A 17726-nucleotide genomic window follows, 5' to 3' on the forward strand; every position below is an offset into this window, starting at 1 on the left:
AACAACATTGATAAAAGATTAACAGGTTAAAAGAAATTACACGGGACAATAAATTTTTAGAAAATACTTTGCGTAATTTGTAACCGATAAATTTTGTTACAGACTCATTAAAATTATCAAGTAGCGTCAGCTACTTAATGTGATCGTTTTGTCCGTCCGTCTGTAAGCAGGATATCTCAAGAACGAGTCAACGTAATCAAACGCCGTTTTCGACACGATGTTTATAATTTTTAGTTCAAGATCGAGTTCGAAAATGGGGTCAATCGGACCACCCCCACAGCGAGGGGGGTCCAAAATTAAATTTAACCTTAATTGTCATATGGGGTATCATTTTAAAGGTAATTTGACCGCGATTTCAAGAACGTTAATATTTTTGACCTCATGACCTTGAGAAGGAGGTCGATAGTCAAAAATACATAATTGTCAGATATGGCGTCATTTTAAAGGAAATTTCCATCGTTCTGACGCTTCTTTAATTCGTTTGTAAGGGTTTATTCGTTCATTCAAGTACAGTAGCAAAATTCTTTAAAGTCTTGATCGACGCAGTGGCTTTGGTCGCCGTACTCGTTGGTGCGAACGACTTTCTCTGCCAACAACCAGCTTCCCTTGACCACTCCCCTGACCAAACTGGCCTCAAAAGCCCCCTCCCCCGGCAACGTGGTGAAGGAAAGCCGTAAAATGGTGAACTTGTCAGTGTCCCCATCGGCTGGTTTCTCGTCCGCCGACCCCAATTTCTCTTTGGATTCAAAATCAATGTAAAAAGCGTCCGTGGTTTTCTGAAGGGTCAACGTTGCGCAGGAATGTTGCCATCGCAAGTGGTAGTTCATCGTGTCCACGGCGTACCGTACGGCGCTCTGGACTTCTTCACTTTCCACGTCAACCATGGGACGCTGGACTGAATCTCCACGGCAGACGCACCAATGAAGTGGAATCCCAGCCCTGAGACACGTCCGGTTATGGGAAATAGGCTGAAATAAGCTGCTCGCTTTCCGCTGCCTCGAACTAATCTCGTCTGCATTAACGTCTCTCCCCTCCAAATTGTCCAGGCGAGAAAGGTCCATCAAGTCCAGCAGCGTTTCATGCAGGTCAAACGCGCTGGTCAACTTGTCCGAGTTGGCCTTAAGATTTTGATAGGCGGTGGGGAACCTGGTTGCGAACCAGGGCGGGGGAACGAGGTAGAAGAGTGGCATCCTGTCCTCCACCTTCCCCTGAGACGTGGAGCGTATCCCGTCCAACCGACTCCCGTGGTCACTCATGAGAACGAGGACCGTTCTGTTCAAGTGGCCATCTCTGTGCATAAATCTCAGAAATCTGAGGAGCGGGATATCCCCCAGAGCGAGGTGGTTGGGGTTGTTGTGCGATAGTTTCGTCGCCCATGTGAAGTGGAAAAATGGGTGGTTTTTTAGCGTGACTGCCGTGTTTTCTAAATTGTCGAGGAGCACTTTGAAGGAGAGGCGGGTCCCGTAGCACTGACCGTCTCCAGAGCTCTGTGCCAAATTTCAGATTACTCCACTCCCTTGAATTATTTTCGACTGAATATGTCGAATAATAGGACGTCTGCATATGTTTTGCTTACCTGTTTGGCCTGCATGAGGTTAGAGAAGGGTCGGAGGTAATAGTCGGTGGGTGGTTTTTCAAAGGCGTGTCTCCAATTCATGTTGAAAATCCCGATGCCCACGTCGTCCTCTGCAAATCCTGTTCGAAAGCCGTTGGTGGAGAATCGCTTCCAAATGAAAGGACACTCGTCAACGTGGACGGAACCAGAGTCAGCGCCCAAGTCCATGCATTTCCTTTTGAACTCGCCCAGCGTGTGGCCAGACAGGACAGGGATCACGTTGGGCAGCGTGTTCTCAGCAACTGCAGTCCCATGGGAGTTATATGTAAATATGTACTATTGATTAATCTGAGGGGGCGAGTTTTTGCAGGAAATTAAATTTTGCATTGCATTGCATTCTCTCACCTTTCGTGTAACCCTCCATTACGATGGCGGACAGGTTTTTGAGCAAGTAAGCATTCGATTTTGGCATCGTTCTGCATAAGCCCAATATTTAGATATTAAGCAACCGATGAGTAGTATCATTTTACCTCAAAAAATTCATGCGTGATGTTGCATCGAATCCGAGCAGGATGACGTTGATTCTTTCCTCTGCACTCTTTCCATTCGTGGATGAGACGAAATCCATGTTTTCCAACCACTCCTCCACATCCGGCTTGATATTCACGAATGCAAACCCGTCCTTGTAATCTTCTCGTCCTCCCACGCAAACCACTTCGATGAACTCGTGCTCAGCTGGGATCACGGTGATCTTTTGGGTGATCTTTTCACAGTGATATTCAACTCTGGAAAATGGGCAAAAAAAGTGGAAGAGTAGAGCCATGCGTATAATTTTGGGGGTTTTAGCGACCTACTCTGACTCGTCATCGTCCAGGCGGTGAAAGGGACGGTAGCAGCACTGCCCATCCACGTCCGCGACACGCTTGAGGACCCTCTTCCCTCGTTCTTGGATGAACAAAATCTCGCCGCCAGCGTTGGCCGAGTGAACACAATTGACCCGAGCGGGCTTGGACACGTGGGGCAGAACCTCTTCAGAAAAGGGCTCCAGTTTCGGATAATTGCACCTCTTGAGCTGAAAGTGTGTCGCCAAGTGGTGCTGGTCATCTTGGTGCATGATTCTGCGCTCAACAATGAAAAGTTTGTCTACAAAGTGCAAGAATTGTGTGGAAAAGTTGGTAAGGTATTTCAAACCTGAAATAGTTGGCCGTGGCGATTTTGTAGTACACACTGAAGCAAATGATGCTCGAGAGGTTGAGAAATAGCAGCATTTTGCAAACCCATCTTTTTCGCGTGGGGAGTAAAGACTTGAATATGCAGCAGCAAAGTTCTGCCAGGCTTGGAGGCATTTCCGCCGCTTCCAAACCATCCGAAGAGGTTAACAGGCTGTACCGGGCGGAAGAGGGGTGTTGTGACGTTGGGTACCGGTGGACGGTGGGCAACGTTGACCACTTCATAGGCATGTTCTAACTATAGTTAGGAGTTAGTTAGTTAGTTAGTTAGTTAGTTAGTTAACTATAGTTAGAAGGAAATTTGAGGAGAAACCCTGGGAGAAACCTGATACGAGATGAGCTTGTCAATATGAGCTTGTTGATGAGCTTATTTACTAATATTTTTCGAAGGTGTCATGAAAACTGTCACGTTTTCCGATGGACGCAGCAAGTGTCGAAGCAGTGGTGCTAATTCGATGGTCATTTTTAATGCAAAAAGTGAGCTGTGAATATTGATTCGGAAAACTGCTTGCGGATGAGACAAATCAGATTTTATAGTAGGACAATCTGTGATATATGGTTGAAATTGGACTCAATTTGTGAATTGTGGTAATGAAACAAACAAGAGAATTGCGATGGACGGAAAGTTGGTAAAAATATGTAATGCTGCCCACTCCTGTCTTTCCTTTCCTCTGGCATTGACACGCATCGCGACGTTATCAAAGTGGATTATCGACAAGACAAATTTCATGCTACTTTCTTTCTTTGCTTTTTCCTCATTGTCTGCACAAATGAGGCATATCGGCAGAAAGTTTGTGTGTGTGCTGGTTGATAGTAGTGGCTGTCCTTGCGTATGCTTCTCATTAGGATTATATAGCGACATGACGATGACCAACATAAAGTCCATTTGTGGTTGGACGAGTTTCGAGTTGGTCATGAATTTTTTATGAAATCAATTTTTGTTCCGCTCTACTCTCCATGTATTCGATTGAAGGAATTGTGTTTATTGACACCATGGATTGTCTCACCTTGCGAGCTTATGGATTGTCCTCGAAAAAATCCATTTATTTCATGGAGCAATTTCAACATGACACGAATACCGAGTTAAATTTATGTGGTTATGCATTCTAGACATCATCTTTACACATATCTGACATTGACCTATTTACAAACTAAGAAACTTTTCATATTAATTTTTGAGCAAAATTTTCATCCAAAAATGAGATTTAAAAGTCAAGATGTGACTTTTCCATGTCTTTTCGTTCGTGGGAATGGGATGGTGAAAGTTTGTATGGAGTTGGTGGAGGTGAGGGAGAAAGTGGGGCAGGGGAAAGTCACGATTATTACGAGAACGGGTCGGCCAAAAGATGAGATTCACGTGCCAGCTTTGAAGCCCGGAACATTACTTTCACCTCTGTGCATGTCATTCATAGTACGACCTGCTGGTCTTTTAGTTTGTAGTTGCAACACAACTTTTAATTTAACTGATTGGCTCCTGATTCTTGTTGCTACTGCTGAGTGATAAATTGTAAAAGGAAGGTAATTCATTAATACTTAAATAAAAGTAGTTGGCTGCCTGAACAATAATAAATAGCACTAAAATTCAATCTGCTGTGCAGCACTAGCAAAGCTATATCTGAACTCAAGTTAGTCTTCTCTTATGCAATGCAGTACTAAAAAGTTAAGCTCCATTATTTGATACTGATAAGCAGAGGAGCTTGTTCTTATCGGGTCAAAAGTAAGGTTAACATCAAGCCTTCTCTCTCTCGTCTCAAATTGATATAGCAAACAACGCATTGCACTAAAAACACTGAAATTCAATCATCCCATCATATTTATTCATCTTAATTATTAACTCCATACAACTTTTAATTTTTTTTACTGTATTCATATTTTAAATATCTTCCAGGACTATCGTAAATTATGGGGACGGAAAATCGGAAACAAACTCGTGTCTGGTGTGATGGATGGTATGTAAATTTCACTGTAAAATTAAAACTATTTAACAGCTCAATTTGAACTCCAAATACGACAAAGAATTATAAATATTTTTAGTTATGATATGGTTCATTTTGGTCACGCCAACTCGTTACGCCAAGCGAAAGCTTTGGGAGACTATTTAATCGTGGGAGTGCACACGGACGAGGAAATTACGAAACACAAGGGGCCTCCAGTTTTCAACGAGCAGGAAAGGTGGGTGACTTTTTCGTTAAATCTAAATTTTAATCTAGAAATAAAAATGCATTGATCTATCTAGATATGAGATGACCCGAGCTATAAAATGGGTTGACGAAGTTGTCGAAGGTGCCCCATACGTCACCACTCTGGAAACGCTGGACGAATATGATTGCGACTTTTGTGCGCACGGGAATGACATCACGACGACGGCGGATGGGAAGGACACTTATCAGGAGGTGAAGGATGCTGGGCGATACAAAGAGGTGGAGAGGACTCAGGGAGTTTCTACGACTGATCTGGTGGGGAGAATGCTTTTGCTGACGAGGGAACATTTTAGACGGGGTGCTAGTGTAAGTGCTGGATAAACTCAGTTTATCGCGACTTAAATGCAGATTAATTGTAAAAACTGTTGGTAATGTAGGAGTACACACTGGAAAAGGGGGATGCGCCGTCGAACTTGGCCACTGATGCCAAAGCACGATCTCCGTACACCGGAATGTCACAATTTCTTCCGACTACTCGAAAAATCCAACAATTCTCAGAGGGGAAGGAACCCCCAGTAATAAATTATTATGAATTAATGCATGTAAAAGGAATTAAGGAAAATCTTGACACTAATTATTTTTTCGTTTAGCCAAATGCCAAAATAGTTTACGTCGCTGGAGCTTTCGATGTCTTGCATCCGGGTCACTTGGCCTTCTTAAAAGCTGCGTGTGCTCTTGGTAAGTGCGCTCAAGTTTTAAACCATATGTATTGCAAGGAGCTGACTTTGACCTCTTGGTAAATTTATTGTAGGGGACTTCCTCATCGTTGGATTGCACACGGATCCTATCGTTAATACTTACAAGGGGTCAAACTACCCAATTATGAACCTTCACGAAAGAACTTTATCCGTTCTGGCTTGCAAATATGTTTCTGAAGTAGTGATTGGGGCTCCTTATATTGGTAATTTGTTGGTCATGCATACATGCACTGCAATAAATATCAATCCGTAGTCGTGTCATAATAATGATGCCTCTCTCCTTGCAGTCACTGCTGACCTCTTGGACCACTTTAGCGTCGCCGTCGTGGTGCACGGAAAAACGAAAATTAGCGGGGATCCGATTTCTCAAGAGGTAGCCGTGTACCTAATTATAAGGTTTATAAATGTGTTAATTAATTATGCTGTTTTATAGGATCCGTATGCTGAACCGAAACGACGAGGAATATTCCAAGAAGTAGAATCAGGCTCTACATTGACGACGGATATGATCGTGCATAGAATTATTGCTCGGCGAATGGACTATGAGAAACGAAACGAGGCCAAAGAGAAGAAAGAGCTCGCCATTTTGGAAGCCATTCAAAATAAATGAGTCCCAGCAATTAAATTCATCACGCACAACTATACAAATTATTAGTCAAATAAGTCAAGAGTTCACAAAATTGTGAACATTTCCAATATTTTGTATGACTTTTGCAACTTAAACTTAAGCAACGAGCTTTCCTTAACTGGTTCATCAACTTGATTAATACTTTTAAACATGTACTACTTTTTATTCGTTTTTATCCTTCTGTCATTTTGGTACTTTAAAATTCAAATGTTGAATTTGATACTTCTCCGAAATTCCAGATTCGCATTTTGAATCCAATATTTTATTGCCATTCCTGCTTCCAAGTGAATAAAGAATATGACAAAACTAGACAAATTTCAAAGAGTATAGTTTATTAATCATAATTTTCACAAAATAAAAATAAATATGCGTATGAAAACTAATCCAAAAATGATTTAATCTTCATCTGAATTCATCTGTGTTCTCGTAAAGTTTAGGAAAACCTGAAAAATGAAAATAATCCTTTAACCTCCATAGATATCAGATTTAAATCAGGTTTTCAATCCATGACTGGTCCTTCTCAATGGTCATGGTAAAGCAAACCCACCCCGTACTAACACCGAGCCGAGTAGGAATAGCTTCTCGGCCAGTGGAATATACTCAATCCACTAACAACATACCGAGGTGTCCAACGAGTTAAGGCTCGACACTATCGACCCTTAACTCGTTGGACACCTCGGTATGTTCCCTTGTAAGCCAAAGGGCCTGTTTTTGACCTGTTCGAGCGTGGTCTGCCCGACCGAATATGCAACTATTTTAAATTCTGGTTTCGCTTCCTCCATCTTCTTGAACATGTAGCCCCAAGTTATTCTCGTATTTTTGACGTGATAGTGCACATATCCAGCGTGAATGTCCTTCAACTCGGAACCTGTTCATGAGATGGAAAATGTGAGAAAACGACTGTGCGACACGGTAAAAAAACGTTAGCTTGGAGTGCGTTGCCAACCTGGGAATGTGCGCTCAATATAGTTTCGCAGTGGTTGGAGTTCCACTTCCCAAGACTGCAATTGCTGCGCTTGCCCCCCTTCCCGTTTTAGTGTCGAACTTCGACGTCGTCCAAGTTCCTGCACACAACACGAACAATTAGTGGAATCATGAACTGAAACAGGAGCATAGCATGCATTTGTGTGATCACGAACCAGTGATTGTCTCGTCATGCGACGTTCTTCATCACGACCCGTTTCAATCTGAGCGATGAGGGTGTAACCTTCACCAAATTTGTTCTTCAAATGTTGGGTCGAACCCCTGCAGAAAGAGACAAGAAATCAAATTCTCATACTTTAGTCCAACTACATAGTAGTTTGCCTTGTAAATGTTATTATTAGGTATGTGCTTATCTTACAAGCATCTAAATGCACCATTGACCATAATGGCCAAGCGAGTGGAGAGGGCCTCGCACTCGTCCATGGAGTGAGAGGTGAGCACGATGGAAGTTCCTGCCTCTCGGATGTCACTAATAGCGTCCCATAAATGACGGCGGGCAACGGGATCCATACCTTCAAGTTGTAAATAATTCCATGATAAGCTCATTGTAAACTATACATAGGTAACTATCTTATTAATTTGATTCACCAGTGGTTGGCTCATCTGTTTCATGAAAGAATAGATTAAGAAATGAATTAGTACAGACCACAGCAAGAATGATAAGCAGTGAGGCTTCGATTACGACGTACCTAATAAAACCATGGGTGGATTGCCAACCAAAGCGAGAGCAGTGCTTAATTTACGTTTGTTTCCGCCACTGTTGGGGGGATGACCAAATAAATTAGTTTATCTCAACCCTTAGGAATTGCATGTGTCTAGATACCAGTTACCTGTAAGTGCCGCATGGTTTGTCAATGTGCTGAGTGAACAGCAATTTAGCAGCGAGTGCATCCGCCAAACTATCAATTTCTGGCTCTTTGACACCTCGAAGACGAGCAAATAAGCGGATAATCTCTCGCCCAGTTAATTCTGGGATGAGGGCGTCAAACTGCGGGCAGTATCCCAATTCCTGCTGAACTTTCTTAATCTCGGACTTGACACTGCGCCCATAAATGAACGCATCCCCAGAAGTGATCGGTATGTCCCCAGTTAACATTTTGAATGTCGTCGATTTTCCAGCTTGTAGATTAATTAATTATCAATTTGATTTCTTTTTAATTTGTTTTGGTTTGTTCAGAAACAAATACCTCCGTTAATTCCAAGGAGTCCAAAGCACTCTCCCTTCTGTACGCCCAGGCAGAGACTGTCCACAGCCGTGAAGGTTCCGTACAATTTCGTCAAATCTCTGAGAATAAGATTGTCGGTTTGGTAGAGTTGGGTCAAATTGGTGTCTCGTATCCTCGCATTTTCCGCCATCACGTCCGCGTCAAGCAACGACATCCCATCATCACCATTTTTCGCAACGACTTGCGACCTCCTTCCGAACCTGATACGCTGAATTATTTTGGACTCCATGATGAAAATGATGAGGAAACACGCCACTCCGACGAGAAACATGAAAAAGAGGTTGCGACCGATGCCCCTCTGCCCCCACCCCAAATAACCAGTCGGGTCTGAAAAATACCCACATTTTAGCACATCACTCTTAGCGAAATCCATACTTTGCAATAGTTGAATTACAATCTTTGCAGCACATGTTGTCCGGCAGGTCGGTGCAGAGCGTGGCTCTGATTAGCAAAGCTGCAGGGCACAAGTTGTGCAGTTGTCGATTTGCGGACAGGAGTGACAGTCCGTATCCCAAGTTGAAATTAGGGAGGAGCATGAAGAGCCATTCCAACGTGTCCGCGATGTTCTTTAAATCAAGTTCTGGCACTTGGAGTATAGAAATTGCCAAGATTGTCGCCATTCCTGAAACAAGGAGGACATTGGTAGGCCAGATTCAAAATTGTGTCATATAAAGATTTTGATGGCTAACCAGTAAAAATGTTGAACATGACCATTCTTGTGAACCTATAGGAAAACAACGACGACTCTGGTTACATAAAAAACTCTCATAAATCGGAAAAAGGACCACTTACCCACTCGCCGGAATTGTGAAGGCGAAGGAAAAGAGGTACATGAATGGAATCTAAATAGGAAAAATATTCCTTTTATCACGTGGTTACTTTATTATATGGAGACGACACAAAACATTATGGTTGTGGATTTCTTACCACGCTCCATCCGTACATGAGAAGCAGGATGAAGACGTACCCCAGCATCTCTGCACTTTTGAAGTCCTCGCTCTGGAAGGCAAGGAGGACGATGATGAGGAACAAGCAGGGAATGATGTAGTTCACGGCGTCAAAGAGGAAGGACGCCACCCAGAACACGAGGTACTTGACGCCAGAGACGACCTGCAAGTGCTTCGCGTTCGTTTCCCTCTCCTTGATGAGAAACACGACAAAACTTGCGGCCAAAAACGACATTCCGAACGCGACTGTGAAACCGATTTGGAAACCGTCACTCTGGGCGGTCCCAATCTCGTCAATCTGGTCAACTTTGTTGAGAGGGAGAGGATGGTTGGAGATTCTGATGAGCAGGTCTGCTGCTGTATTAGGTCGTGCGGCCTTGAGTAGCGCGTTGCTGATGAGGTTGAGACTGACCGGACTGGCGTGGAAGGGCTGGTTGTTGAAGTACCCTCGGTAAGTCTTATTGTCATCCGTGCTAAAGTCAGTCATGCCTGCGATGTATTGATAAGTGTACACGGGCAGGTTTTTCTCCGCCTGAAAAGCGAATAGTATTTAGCACCACTTAACAAGCTCTCCCAATTGAATGTCTTATTACCGCATCGATGATCTCCTTCTCCACGTCCCCCGTCTCCACGACTGAGGAGGAAAACTGTTGTGCGGTGGTCGTGTACGCGTCGCAGACTGGACGTGAAGTAATTTTACAGTTGAGAGGCGTGTAGGTCTGTCCGTACTCCTTGTATTTCTCGAGGTGGAGATCCATCTGGGGTGGGCTGACGACGTCTGGGAGCGTGGTCAGCATGATCATGGTGATGATGAGGAAGGCGATCGGGATGATGGTCTGCACCGCCAAAAGGACTCGATTCCGCATCGTGTACAAGAACTTCTTGATGATCATCGCCCAAAGTTGTTGCATTAGAAGTTGTGCGCCCGTGTTGCGTTCTAAATGCTGGTACAATTTGTTTGTGTGCACGCTGTGCCCATTCTCCATCGGAATCGACACAATTTCACCAGCCTCACGTCTAAATTCTTCTTCAGCATCTTTACCCACACGCATGAAGACTTCTTCCATCGTAGTAATACTGTAATTATGATTGATAATTAGGTTATTAGGGGATAGACAGATGTAAAATCGCGTTAATTTCTTTACTCAACCTATTTTTTAGTGTTATTTGATGTACACCAGTCATTAAATTGTACGGATCAAGGAATAACATGTGAATAAATGACTACTACCAACCAACCTGGCCCCGTAGCTGGCAATGCCCAGCTCCTCCTTCCTCTGCTCCAGCTCCTCAAACATGTCGGCGAAAAGGTACGAAAGGTCGTCCGGAAGCGAGTACGACAACTCGGAGCCGACATTTTGGTCAATCTCAATGTGTGGGACACGGAGGCGTAAAAAGTCCGTGATGCGATCCACGTCACAATGCGTCTTCTTGACAATGATCAAGTGGTAGCCACCGCCGTACTTCTTTTTCAGAAACAATGAGCTCCCACAACACTGGACTGTTCCTTCGGCCAAAATGGCGATGCGATCTCCCAATAGGTCAGCCTCGTCCTGCGGAACAGTTTTGCACAATTAATGAATGTTGATTGCTTATTTGAAGGCGAAAATTTTTAATGTTTACCATGAAATGAGTGGATAAAATAATGGTCCTATTTTTCTTCTCGAGTTGAATCAAGTCCCAAATTTGCCTTCTTGCTCCAGGATCCTGAATTAGGAGAAAGAGAAGAATTGTATGGAATATGGTAGCAATTAATGATTACACGTTGATTGTGAGAAGGCAACTTACCAGCCCGCTACTTGGCTCGCTAAGGACAAAAAATAAAAATTAAATTTAGTACCATAAATGTGTAAAAAATTAAAAGCCTTAAATAGTCCCTACTCGAGCAGCACGACGCGAGACCCGCCTACGAAAGCTATTCCAACTGATAAGCGACGCTTCATGCCTCCCGAGAGCGACATGGCTTGTGCATCCGCCTTGGCCTCCAAATTTACAGCTTTCAACATTCGGGCGACTTCCTTGTCCAGAGTTTGGGCGTCACATCCTTTCAGCTAGAATCACGTGGCAAGAAATGCAATATTATGTAGTTTTCAATTCCATGATTTTACATAAAATTTCTTAAGATATTTTTTTGCATACAATTCCAAAAAATCTCAAGTGCTCAGAAACTGTCATTTCGTCGAATAATACGTCATGTTGTGGACACAATCCTATTTAAATAATTACAAAATCATTACAAGTTCCTTAATTGCGCCTAATCGCGGATGCAGAGTCATTTCAATTAATACCTAAATTGTCTCGGACGGATTGAATGTCATGTCGAATATCGTATCCGTTGACAATCGCAGTTCCTGTCGTGGGGGGAAATAGTCCCGTCAACATACTCATTGTCGTCGTTTTACCTGAATCATGAAACACGTGCAAAATATTGGTACCATAAAATGTTAACAATTAAAAATTCGGCTAAACGGTTCTCAGTTAATTGACCCACCTGCGCCGTTGTGCCCGAGCAAAGCCGTAATTTGGTTATCAAACATGTTCAAGTATAAATTGTTGACAGCAGTTTTGGGGCCAAATACTTTTGTCAGCCCTTTAATTTGGACTCCGGCCTTGCCGTTCGGCTCCTTTTCGAAATTTTGCGGATATTTTTGTCTCGTATCGACAGAGGTAACGGCAATTGTTTCGTCGCCACGTGGTGTCCCACACCAGTACCACGACTGCGGACGGAATTGCAAGGTTTATAAATGTTTTCAATGACAATTGTTGTTTCAATGATAAAATTAATTAGTTACCGTGAATGGGAAATACCAAGGCATTGGCAGACCTGGATTAACGAAAGGAAAGGAATGAAGTAGGAATTGTAGGAAAAATAAGAAAAATCGGACCTACCATAATCTCCTGGCCACACCCCTTCGACGTACAGGGCGAGCAGAAGGTACAAAATCCCGTCCACAAAGAGGATGATGTTGACGTCGAGGAATGACCAGTTGTCATCGGGTGACGCAGGGTCTGGCAAATTGGACCACTGCACTCCTGCACCCGCGCCCTCCCACATGGAAATTATCTGACACCCAAACGACAGCCCAGTATTGCTCAGCAAACTCGTCAGCACTTTCGTGCTCTTCCCCAAAGTGTCGTAACGTTGTTGGAGAAAGGTGTAGGGAAAGTAGGACAAGAAGAATATCACACCTGCGCAAGAAAAAAAATTCTTCTTATTTTGTAATTCTTCTGTGATCATATCAACATTTTGATGGTAAAGGAAACGACGCCATCAGTACTTGATTTTTGATTTAGAGTTACTTGTTAAAAATTTCTATAACATTTGGATAGACAGTGTTTCTTTATGTAATAAATAGCGTTCGAAAATAAAATTTACCTGCAGCTGTTGCAGCAGAATTGGCTGGAAATCAATCACAGGAATTGAGACAATGTTACATTTTAGCTAATTTTATGCTGAATTTTGGTAATTAATTAGCTACCAGTGGAGAACAAGGTGGAAATGAAGAAGCTCAACGTGACCATGCTGAAGGAGTAGATGAGGAGAAAGACGAAAAGGAGAGATCCTGAAATTCGCAAAACATTGAAAATATTTCCATACAAAATTAATGTAATTTTTTAGACCACACCATCCGATTTCGTCAATACGGCCAACTCTCCGTCGTCGTAGAATTTTATCTTGATCAATACGACCATAAGAATGATGGAGATGATGATGAAGAAGAATGATTTGATGAACCAGGCGAGCCAGTGCAACCTGCATTAATTGGCTATTTATTGGAAAATTAACTTGGCTGAAAATTAGTAGTTACCAGTTGGGCAGGCCCATCATTTTCATGGATTCCTATAACGAATTAATGAATATGATGAGTGATCTAATCTCCGATTTAGTCACACCCTTTCCGAGTTTATCTTTTACCTTGAGACGTTTTTCCTTCTCGTGTGCAATGCTCTTGGTAATGTTGATGACGGGATAGATGAAGGAGAATACGATGATCAGAGGCAAAAAGTTCTGCAGTGCTATGAGGAACACGTCGTCGATGAACTGTTTGGAAGGACGAGGAGACAATTAGAAGACCATTGGTTTAGATAACAATGTTTGCATATACCTTTGGGTAAGGCATCCGTTCCAGTTGAACCGTCGTTTCATAAATATTTTCAGTTGGGCTGATAAATTTCCTGATGGAGGTGTCCACGGCGTGTTGAAAGTAGAGAAATCCCTCCGCCCAGTAACCTAACATGATTGATGTAAAAAATTATGAGGACAAGAGCAAGAAGAGATGTTCCAAATGTGCAATTGTTCCGCTGACCTGGTCGTCCCCCGTGGTGTTCATTTTCGAATTTAAAGTACTCCTCCGTGGTGTTCTTCTCCCATTCTGGGTTTTCTCGGGGACCCAGCACTTGAAAAATGGGGTAGAGCAATTCTGTCATCCATCGTGGCTGCAAACACACAATATTTTCTTTCAAACACCTCGTTGTTTTAAACTTAAACACGATGCAAATCCACAAAATAAAATCATTACCTTGTCAATGTCATCTCCATTGTTCTGATTATGTTGGACTGCAGGAAATCTCAATGCGTACTTTTGTAATAAGGGATAATAAGTTAAAAACAATTAAATTCGCCAAATTGAAGGGGTAGTTATACTCATGTTGTTGGCTAAATACCGTGATTTCGTTAACATCCGTCCAACTATTGCCATTTAGACCATCACGAAAAACAATGGCTGCCAGAACGAGGTTGGTATTTCTTTCAGTGTCGTTTAAACCGTTCTTGCAGTTGGGGAAACCAGTGGCTGTGTACGCCTCCACCAACTCGTCCTCCGTGTCGTACCCGTGGACTAATAATGTCAGGTGAGGAGTTTAGAAGATGCTGCTTGGGATTAAGTTTTAAGGCTTTTTATTTAATGGCAGTACCCGTGTAGTTGTATCCGCCTCGAGGGAAGTATTTTTCGACCATTGGAGAATTGGCACCGTTCATTAGCATATCGGTCAAAGTGTTTCTCGGAGAGTACAAGATATGACAACTGGACATAAAATTAAAAGTTTATGAATTGTCACATGACGATGAAATATCAGTCGCTAATCACGTGTCACGTACCCCTTGGGGACACTCGTTCCATTTGCCATGTCAACATCCCAGGGGTAGAATACTGTGGGGTGATTCACATGGGTTGAACTCAACAAACCTCGGATGGCAACGAGCACAGCCGTGAAAAATAAGGGCACCTAGAATTTTGGGTCAAATCCGTTGAGTTGAGGACAAACAGGATGTATGCAAAATAAGGAATTGAGCTTTATGTACCAGCAACTCCATCACAGTTTGGATCTTGTGCCGCTTTTGTAAAATGTAGTTCTTCCATAGTAAAAGCCCAAATTTTTTAATTCCGGACGTCATCTTGACGCCTTCTTGGGTTAGGTTAGGACTTGTCTCGAGTGTAAATAATAACAATGCAAATGGGAGGTAAATATGGCTGGTTGGTTGGCAGGGAGGAGACGGATGCGCTCAAGGCCTGACCATTTCTCAGACTGCGTGAAAAGCTTGTCACACCTGGAATGGGATTTGGGAATGTCTGTTAATTTATCACCAGCACGAGTCCCGTAGCATTATCTGCCCGTGTGCTCTCTTCAACATTTTTTCTCCATCCTTACGTCATTTGTGTAATTTATAGGCTGCAAAAGTAGTGTGACTCTCTAATATTCTTGCCGAATCATATTTATTGAACCAGCCATTAATACGTGAGACTGAATCACCTTATCATCACCATTTGTTCTCCCAAGCCGTGCAAAACGCAATCGCCGAGTGAGTGAGGTACTGATAACAAGGTATCCCTTATCTTTGCACTTGGCATTTATCCATCAAACAGAAATATATTGTATTTCTGGCTGCGACTCCTTATCAAACTGGGTTTATGTAGGAGTACATACAACCAATTTTTAGTGCGGGGGGTGACTAATACTTTTTCACTGGGTTATTACGTTACACGATAAAAGCCATGATTTTGTCCAACAGGCAATTAGCAAAGTTCACCTGTCGAAAATGTGACAAGAGCGAGCGGCTTTATAAATATGTACGTGCACAAAATGTATTGATTGACCAATATTTTGTTGGGAGAATATTAGTCAATCTGTTTGCTGATGTGTATGATTACGAGTGTTTGCTGAATCGTATAAAGTTTAAGGTCATTCTATTCTTGCAATTCTAATTTGTAGCCCCTGAGGCAGGTCAAAATTCGGTTCCGGTTTTGCAGAAAATCCGCATCCTCAGTTTACTTAGACCATGAATTTTGTGCTGGAGACAAAATTTGTCCAGTTGACAAATTGCTGATGCAATGATGTCAAATATTTAAACGTCTTAATGGCATGCAGAATTGTAGGAAGAAGGCAAAGTGAAAAATTCGAGGAGGTATTAAACTCACCTATATTGATACGAATGATGCACGTGAACACGCTGTTGGCATTTTTGTCTACTCATTCACACAAACAGAAAAGTCCTCAAGCTGAAGAGGTCCGTGAATAACGTGGATGGCTTAGTTGGATGATGATTTATTGGTGTTGGTGCTAATTCAGTTTGTTGTGTGCCTTGAAGATAAGGCATTTTGGGATAGTATTTAGTGCACTACAAACTATGCTCGTTAAGAATGAGTCATACTGCAAAAAATGCATACGACGACGAGTGGCCACAAGGGGATGAGTCGTTCTGGTGACTGATCCATTGACGCAAAAGCAACTTGGTGCATATTACAATCTCAATTGTGACAGTCTCACTGCACCGACATTTCCATTTTTATGTACACAAAATACAATAATCTGACTCGCAAGAAAATATACAAGTGTTGGCTGAATGGACGGACGGAAATGTAGGAACAAATTGTCATGAAACAACTACTATACTTTTATACACGTCAAATACGTAAATGACATGCTGACATTATGTTTTTCCCAGGGTCACACCGTTAGCGTGTTGAATTTTATGATCGATATACGAATACGAATCAATTGGCACAACGTGTGGGAACAGCAATTGATTTGGCATTCTGAGCAGCAGAATTTTTTAATCGATATTCATATTATCATTTATTTCGAATTGCGCCCATCGTCTTTCTTCACACTAAAAGTTTGTTCTTCTTTTGTTTAGAACTGTTGCGTGGCGGTGTGTCACAGTTCTATTGATCGCATTTACTTGCTATCCAACCAGCTGCCGGCGTGTTGGAACATGCCAAGAAACACCTTGTCTAGGGGAATGTTTTGAAATAAAAAATACATGCAAAATTAAGGAACACACATGGGTGAAAAACGTGATACGGGGGCCGGCCAAATGCTAAGAATTTTGGCCAAAAGTCAGGCATAATAAAGTGTCCACTGCTGTGTTCATTAATTTCCATGCAGAGTGCAAAACAAACAAAGCAAGTTGTTCCTTGCATGATCATTTGATGTCCATATGTGCAGCAGCGATCCAATAAGTTTGGTTTATGTATACGCTAAATATGTTCGAGGAGCTGCTTGCATGTAATAAAATTGCACTACTTTTGTGCTCATGAAATTTGCCAATTTGCATGCGGCCATACATTACGATTGCTGCTAAATATCAACATCTATAGTATGTTACTGTATAAGTGTACAGTATCATAGACTCCGTTTATGATACAAATATGAATGATAATGTAACTGTAACACAAAATGCTTGTGTATACTTTTTAAGATCTACACACTATGTGCGGTTGCAAAGAGGAATGAGATTTCCATACGCTACTACATTTACTACACACTCTGCATAACACATACATCAGTAATTGCATGCGAGATAAAAACCAGGCCAAATGTAACACAAAATCATTTCCCATATTTCGCAGGAGAAGATGAGACAGAGTGAGAAAAGTAGTTGGCGGTGGGTATCCACCACCATCGTGCGTTAGGATCGTATGCGCGATCCATTTTCTCACTCTGTTTCTCTCTCTCTGTACTCATTAGTGGCCAGAGTTTGTTATGGCTCTTGCTGTATAAGCCCCTCCCTCAGAAACTTTGACCCCAAAAAAGTCATGGTAGCGGTCATTTCGCAGCGGACAACAAAAGCGGAAAATGTGGCACTTCTGACGAAGAAAAATCTGGCATCAGGTTGTCAGCCGCAAAATGACCGCTAAGGTCACTTTTTTAACGATTTATATGTAGGTCGAAAAACCGCCAATTTTCGAATTTTGAAAGTCTTGATGCATCAAAATGTTCATACTCATGAGGGAAGTCAAATGTCAAATGCAAGTTGG

General features: G+C 42.4%; 3 protein-coding genes across 5 annotated transcripts; 1 reads left to right on the plus strand and 2 right to left on the minus strand.

Moving 5' to 3' along the window:
* Positions 1 to 484: 484 nt before the first annotated feature.
* Positions 485 to 2492, minus strand: LOC110862090. Its single transcript, XM_035845226.1, has 5 exons — positions 2410 to 2492; positions 2086 to 2340; positions 1961 to 2031; positions 1577 to 1857; positions 485 to 1487 (listed from the first exon to the last, which is right to left on the minus strand). The coding sequence occupies exons 2-5, from the start codon at positions 2181 to 2183 to the stop codon at positions 504 to 506; spliced, it is 1434 nt and encodes a 477-aa protein (XP_035701119.1). The 5' UTR covers positions 2184 to 2340; positions 2410 to 2492; the 3' UTR covers positions 485 to 503.
* Positions 2493 to 4147: 1655 nt separating this feature from the next.
* Positions 4148 to 6620, plus strand: LOC110862160 (ethanolamine-phosphate cytidylyltransferase). Of its 2 annotated transcripts, none has more exons than XM_022111334.2 (9): positions 4148 to 4302; positions 4673 to 4733; positions 4819 to 4956; positions 5021 to 5291; positions 5363 to 5500; positions 5576 to 5663; positions 5737 to 5886; positions 5971 to 6056; positions 6117 to 6620. In XM_022111334.2, exons 2-9 carry the CDS (start codon positions 4687 to 4689, stop codon positions 6291 to 6293), a joined length of 1095 nt encoding a protein of 364 aa, XP_021967026.1. In that variant the 5' UTR covers positions 4148 to 4302; positions 4673 to 4686; the 3' UTR covers positions 6294 to 6620. The 2 variants fall into 2 exon arrangements, with proteins under 2 accessions (XP_021967026.1, XP_021967027.1); XM_022111335.2 differs by lacking the exon at positions 4148 to 4302 and adding an exon at positions 4334 to 4501.
* A 6-nt stretch (positions 6621 to 6626) lies between these two features.
* LOC110862091 (ATP-binding cassette sub-family A member 3) lies at positions 6627 to 16072 on the minus strand. Of its 2 annotated transcripts, XM_035845228.1 has the most exons (36): positions 15885 to 16072; positions 14771 to 15016; positions 14567 to 14694; positions 14383 to 14492; positions 14134 to 14306; positions 13989 to 14048; positions 13776 to 13905; positions 13575 to 13699; positions 13385 to 13510; positions 13278 to 13309; positions 13095 to 13222; positions 12948 to 13031; positions 12845 to 12868; positions 12358 to 12657; positions 12261 to 12292; positions 11960 to 12185; positions 11757 to 11870; positions 11608 to 11678; positions 11350 to 11519; positions 11257 to 11275; positions 11092 to 11175; positions 10708 to 11021; positions 10062 to 10545; positions 9449 to 10000; positions 9314 to 9363; positions 9211 to 9245; positions 8916 to 9143; positions 8483 to 8848; positions 8126 to 8414; positions 7985 to 8052; positions 7884 to 7898; positions 7654 to 7807; positions 7451 to 7556; positions 7258 to 7375; positions 7028 to 7179; positions 6627 to 6754 (listed from the first exon to the last, which is right to left on the minus strand). In XM_035845228.1, the coding sequence occupies exons 2-36, from the start codon at positions 14861 to 14863 to the stop codon at positions 6707 to 6709; spliced, it is 5208 nt and encodes a 1735-aa protein (XP_035701121.1). In that variant the 5' UTR covers positions 14864 to 15016; positions 15885 to 16072; the 3' UTR covers positions 6627 to 6706. The 2 variants fall into 2 exon arrangements, with proteins under 2 accessions (XP_035701121.1, XP_021966938.2); XM_022111246.2 differs by lacking the exon at positions 15885 to 16072 and having other exon boundaries at positions 14771 to 15117.
* Between the last annotated feature and the right edge of the window lie 1654 nt (positions 16073 to 17726).

The sequence above is a fragment of the Folsomia candida genome, unplaced genomic scaffold (assembly GCF_002217175.1).
Source record: "Folsomia candida strain VU population unplaced genomic scaffold, ASM221717v1 Fcan01_Sc049, whole genome shotgun sequence".
NCBI classification, from domain to species: domain Eukaryota; kingdom Metazoa; phylum Arthropoda; class Collembola; order Entomobryomorpha; family Isotomidae; genus Folsomia; species Folsomia candida.

Bases quoted from the DNA above. Each gene is read 5' to 3' on its own strand.
- LOC110862090 (XM_035845226.1), bottom strand. From the start codon at position 2,183: ATGGATTTCGTCTCATCCACGAATGGAAAGAGTGCAGAGGAAAGAATC. The intron at 1,858-1,960 runs GTGAGAGAATGC...ATGGGACTGCAG, and splicing joins AATGGAGGGTTACACGAAAG to TTGCTGAGAACACGCTGCCC. The intron at 1,488-1,576 runs GTAAGCAAAACA...AATTTGGCACAG, and splicing joins ACCTCATGCAGGCCAAACAG to AGCTCTGGAGACGGTCAGTG.
- LOC110862160 (XM_022111334.2), top strand. From the start codon at position 4,687: ATGGGGACGGAAAATCGGAAACAAACTCGTGTCTGGTGTGATGGATG. The intron at 4,734-4,818 runs GTATGTAAATTT...AAATATTTTTAG, and splicing joins CGTGTCTGGTGTGATGGATG to TTATGATATGGTTCATTTTG. The intron at 5,501-5,575 runs GTAATAAATTAT...TTTTTCGTTTAG, and splicing joins CAGAGGGGAAGGAACCCCCA to CCAAATGCCAAAATAGTTTA.
- LOC110862091 (XM_035845228.1), bottom strand. From the start codon at position 14,863: ATGACGTCCGGAATTAAAAAATTTGGGCTTTTACTATGGAAGAACTAC. The intron at 11,520-11,607 runs GTATGCAAAAAA...ACGTGATTCTAG, and splicing joins ACTTGAGATTTTTTGGAATT to CTGAAAGGATGTGACGCCCA. The intron at 7,180-7,257 runs GTTGGCAACGCA...TCTCATGAACAG, and splicing joins TATTGAGCGCACATTCCCAG to GTTCCGAGTTGAAGGACATT.